Here is a 5,627-nt window from a genome sequence, read left to right as displayed (position 1 = left end):
TAGAAGTCCTTAAAACCGCGGGAAAGGATCAAATCATAACAACCAAATGAATGTTTTTCATACGGCAGCAAGGTCACTTCAAACTACTCTAATAGCTCGTGACTTATAACAGAAAGAAATCAATAGCCATTTTGTAAATTATAATTTCCTTAGTTTCATTGAGGGTCACTCATTAAGCTTGGTTAAGAAAGAATCTAAATTTTGGCTTTTCCACTAAGAATGAATTGAAAGCTCAAACCCTTGTGAAACAAGGAATTCACGTTGCAAAAAAGTTCAAGCTTTGTTGTCACAAAAGCTCAAATTCGTGTGTATAGGGCTTCAACCTAAGGTGAGATTCCAGCTTCTGCACTAAAAAAGCTGAAACCCAATGAGAGAAAGGCAGATAATATGATCAAATTAATACTGAATAAATAAGGCCTGTTAGCCAAATGACACCGATAATGTTTATTCCGTAAAGGAGAAAATAGAGAACCAGACACATTAGGCACATAATAAAAATAAAATCATACCTCTTCAATGCTTCCATCTTCAATCTCTGTGTTGAAAGTCAGTAACAAGCTCTCATGTAACAAACTGTCTAAATCTTCAACCGATAAAGGTTCTGCTGATCACAAACCAACACAAAAACTGCACCTTAATTTGAAATATGAAACTAGCATATTTGAAAAATCAAGAGTAAGAACAGGCTTATAAAGTTATGCAATTTTATAAAATGCTAAATTGTAAATTGTATGGTAAAGAAAATTACCAAGAAAATGAAAGAATGCATATCGAAAAATTGTACCTTTCGATTTTAAAAACCAAGATTCGATATCAGAAGCAAGTTGGTGGGATTGCCTCCCCATTTGTTCTCCACTGCCATCTGAAGGGCATTCCATTTGGACAATATGTTCCATATTCCTTGTCTTAATGCAAACACCGGAGACGGTTTTTGCTGATGGGCTGGTGGTGGCAACATGGCAGAGACACCATTTATGCCCATAGCTTCCATCTTTATTAATACATGGAGAAATGATAGTGCCAAAAGATGGAGAACACATGAGAAATAGGAAAATAATCCTTTTTCTATTTTGTAATTGTAATATCTGTCCTTTATTATTGGAAAATATTATAATGCGCATATCAGAAAAAATAGAAAGGAACTAGACATATATTTAAAATAAATATGGATGGTATCATAAATAAATTCCTAGGCTATAGTTAATTGCAACAAAACTCTATAAGTTTGTGGTCATGATTCAATAGCTCCTGAATTATGTAATTAAATGTTTGCACGGTAATGATCTGAGGAACAATATTTAATGACTCTGTTATAGTAGGATGGCTCATCCATAAGTGCCCGACTAAAATATGGTTGTGAGATTTGTCTGATCCTATTGCAACAAGGTTTTCCAATAGAATTACTGCTTTGGAAAGAACACAGCTGGTCTTTAAATCCGTCTCACACTTGCCCGATCAATGAAATATCCCGGATATGGTTGAGACATTGAGGAAGATGATGGTAGCTTGTTTTCGACTGTTGAATGGTGGGTTGGTCTCTAAAGCCATCTCACACTTGCCAGGATCAATTAAATATCCCGGATATGGTTGAGGCGCTGAGGAAGATGGTGGTGGCTTGTTGTCGACTGTCGAATGGTGGAGATATGATAAAGAGGTGGAGGATGTACTTGAGAATGATGAACTGGCAGTGTGTGTGATGGAGAGTTATGAACAGCTGGAAGGGGGTTGAAGAGGGAATGGGTAAAAAGGCCTACAAAACCATGACCATGGCTATATTCAACTGCAATAGTGTACATCTTCTTGGTGATGGTTTTATGAAGGGCTTGCTTCACCCATATTATGAACTACACCTGCACTCACAGCCATGTAAAGAAACAACAAAATAGAATTTATGTTACGGGTGCGATTCATGGTTTCCCTCGAGGTCAGAGTATTTTTCAGGTTTATAACACCTGAGAATTCTGAATGATTTGGTGGTTCGTGATTTCTATGGCTCGGGCATTCTAATTCACTTGGAAACTAGAAAAAGTGGCATCATAGATTCATACTTCATAGTATCCCCTTTTTTAAAAATTATGCTAGTGGTATTTCAGAAATCAGCTTAACTGTTCTGTAGCCAAACTTATCCAAGGACAATTTGAGCTCTGTTCATTGTAATCCTCAAGTTTTTCAGTTTAACAGTACTTAAGCCAAGCCCCACTGGCCAGCATGTAAACATTACATCACAAAACCACCACTCACAACCTACAACTATTCTAAAAGGAATTTGCAAAAAAATAGACTAGCAAAATTTAAATAATTGCACATGTCCTCTTAGTAAACACTTCCACGGGGAGCGAAATGATGATTACATAAACAAATACAATGGATTATATACTATGAAATTATAATTGAAACAAGTTAGAACCTGATCAACCGATCATGCTTGTAATGATATTTCAGTCAAAATCTAAGTTTATAAACCCTGTATAAAGGGATTGAAATATTGGACAGTGCAATCATACATCTAAAATCCTTGAAGCAAATTAATATAGTAACAAAATCCTATTACAGACCACAGGATCTGTATTGCTAGGTTGAACAAATACCATAAAGACATTACATATGAACAAAACTAGTTATGTTCAGCTACACCTGCTGGACCAACAAGGACTCGTTGTGTAGAGCCTTCCTTCTTGCTGCCATCATCTTTCACTTCATCGCTTTTTTTATCCTAATCTTGTATTTAGCCTCGAAGTCAGCAATTTCCTTCTTTTTCTTTTCCAAGGCCTCATTAAGCCAAGCTATCACCATCTCAAGCCCCTCTTTATTGTGTTGCACAACTGGAAAGACTTCTTTGATGGTTCTCTCAACCAGCACACCACCAATCATGCGGTAACATCGGCCAGACTGATCTAGAGGCTTTATAGCATTGATTACCAATGAATGCGCACTCACCTCCATTTCTAGGCCAGTAATCTTTGAGTAAACTTGGTTGATGCCAGCCCTCATATTACCATATATGGTGGCAACTGCTTGCTCATTAACAGGTTCAGCACCTTTACTAGCCATGAAAATGTTTCAATGAAGACAGGATACCAGCTTAAAATTTTTTAATGTGAATAACACACATGCTACGAATTAATTATGTAACAATCAATTATCATGCCAAGTATCAACGGGTAAAAGTTATATTTATGATTAAGTTACAAATACATATGTAATGATGGCTAATGATAAGTGGATTTTATATCTACTTAGAATGCTTCATTACAAGCTTAAGTTGGTGTTTTGGACTCAAGTTATTGGTATTTTTAATGTGTTTTTGTGTTATTGCATTCCAGGCATCAGTTAAAGAAAAAAATAAGCTTTTCAAAGAATTATGTTGTAAAAAGATCAGAATTGGAATCCTAGGCCATTCTTAAGTTGTAGAGAATCTCATTAGTTTCGCGTGGGCATTTGAATCACCTAATTCTGATGAGTAGAAATCATGATATGGCCAAAAGAAGATTTGTCAGAAAATTTCCAGAAGGTCAGCGCGGCCGCGCCAGAACCAGCACGCCCGCGCCGCTGAATTCACTATTCCAGCACGGCCGCGCCCGAAAATAGCGCGCTCGCGCCCTGTTTCTGCACCAAAATCCTAATTTTAGTCGAAATTGAAGATTTTGAGAGTTCTGGTCATCCTGGAGCCTATATATATCAATAAAAAGACGTTTTTAACAACAAGGAGCGAAGGGAGAGCAATAAGAAGTCCTAGAGAGCACGAGAAGGCTACGGAGAAGAAGACTTTTATTTTCTTTAATATAGTTGATACTTGGATGCTCGTTTTCAATTTGTCTTTGAACCCTAATACTCTTATATTATTTATTATCATGCTTTCATTGGATCCCATGGTGACGATGAGTTCGGTTATAAACTAATCGTTATTGTGGGGTTCTAACGGATTTACTTATGGATTTCTATAGTTAATTTGTTCAATATCTTGGTGTGTGGTGATTGATTGATATCCTAGTATTGGTTGTGCTTATTCGTCTTATGTGCGTAGCTAACATATAAGATAGCGTGTTAATCTCTATTGAAGCGACAATGAATATAGAGGTTTAGAACTTTCCATGTTAGCATAGGTTCATGTATTTGTTATGCATGATTCATAGGTAATTTTAACCATCTTACTTGCCCTATGTAATCACGATAGATAACTTGTTTATTAAACCTATATGTTGTCAAATTCTATAGACATATAAGGTCTCAACATAATTGGTGTATATTCAACTTCTATCTCTTTTGTGGATGCTTCGTAGTAGGGTATTCGTACAATAAAAGTTGGCATTTACTAGTTTCGTGTTATCTGATTAGTGTCATCACCATTACATGCTAAGGTTAAGAACAAAAAAGCTATTGAATGAAGTATTTAATGAAGTTAGGATCCCATGTTTGTCATATATATTAATTCAACCACTCTTGTTCTCTTATTTATAATTGTTAGTTTAATTCTTAGTTATAAATAATCTCAACTTATTATTTATCTTAGCATTGGATAATAACCATGTCATTGTTGCATAGGTGCATATTCTTAAATTAATCAAAGAGTCTCTATGGGAACGAATTTGATCTAAATCTTATACTACTTGCGAACGCGTATACTTGCGTGCATTATTAGCGCGTGTTAACATCCTAAAAATTTTTGGCGTCGCTATCGGGGACTCGGTGTTAATTTAGTTTATATGCTTGTCATCAATGGTCGTTAAAGTTCACTGAGTTGGACTCTTTTACTTTCACGGTTTACTTGTTGTGTTGCAGATACTCATTATAATGGGAGATCCAACATCACGAATGAGAGCCTTGATGGATTTTTCTCAACCCAAGATTAATGGCATTCAGTCTAGCATCGTCAGGCCAGCTATCAAAGCTCATACCTTTGAGATCAAGCATGGCATAATTCAGATGGTACTGAATTCAATTCAGTTTGGGGGTGCTCCAACAGAAGTGCCTAACATGCATATCAGGGATTTCATAGAGATCTGCGATACCTTCAGGTTCAATGGTGTGTCTGAGGATGCGGTGAAACTGAGACTATTCCCATTCTCTCTGAGGGAAAAAGCTAAGAGCTGGTTACACTCTCTACCAGCTAGTTTGATTACTACTTGGGAGGATCTTGCTCAGAAGTTTCTTACTAAATTCATCCCTATGGTGAAGACAGCTGCAATCAGAAATGCTTTTACTCAATTTGCGCAGCATTGGGGAGAATCTCTATGTGAAGCTTGGGAGTGCTACAAGGAGATGCTTAGAAAGTGTCCTCATTATAGAATGCCCGATTGGATAATCATCAATTGTTTTTATAATGGTTTGGGAGCACATTCCAGACCCATGCTCGATGCAGTATCAGGTGGAGCCTTATGGGCTAAGAGCTACGATGAAGCTTATGATCTAATTGAACTGATGGCTTCTAATGAACATCAGTATCCAACCCAGAGATTTCCACAGAGCAAGGTAGCAGGAATTCTTGAAGTGGATACAACTACGGCTATCACTGCTCAACTAAAGGCGTTGTCTATGAAGATTGATTCGCTGGCTAACTATGGAGTTCATCAGAGGACGAGTGTTTGTGAGCTTTGTGCAGGTTCGCATGCGACGGAGGAATGCGCTAT

General features: G+C 37.0%; 1 protein-coding gene and 1 non-coding gene across 2 annotated transcripts; both read right to left on the bottom strand.

The window, feature by feature from the left end:
- Window positions 1–2,691: 2,691 nt before the first annotated feature.
- On the bottom strand, window positions 2,692–3,051 carry LOC141661109 (prefoldin subunit 2-like). Its single transcript, XM_074468088.1, has one exon. The coding sequence runs from the start codon at window positions 3,049–3,051 to the stop codon at window positions 2,692–2,694; it is 360 nt and encodes a 119-aa protein (XP_074324189.1).
- A 2,132-nt stretch (window positions 3,052–5,183) lies between these two features.
- LOC141662207 (small nucleolar RNA R71) lies at window positions 5,184–5,288 on the bottom strand. Its single transcript, XR_012550331.1, has one exon. It is a non-coding gene; the product is annotated as a small nucleolar RNA R71 (small nucleolar RNA).
- Between the last annotated feature and the right edge of the window lie 339 nt (window positions 5,289–5,627).

Source organism: Apium graveolens, chromosome 5 (assembly GCF_009905375.1).
Source record: "Apium graveolens cultivar Ventura chromosome 5, ASM990537v1, whole genome shotgun sequence".
NCBI classification, from domain to species: domain Eukaryota; kingdom Viridiplantae; phylum Streptophyta; class Magnoliopsida; order Apiales; family Apiaceae; genus Apium; species Apium graveolens.
Note: the sequence above shows the minus strand (reverse complement) of the source record. Positions and strands in the feature narration are given on the sequence as shown.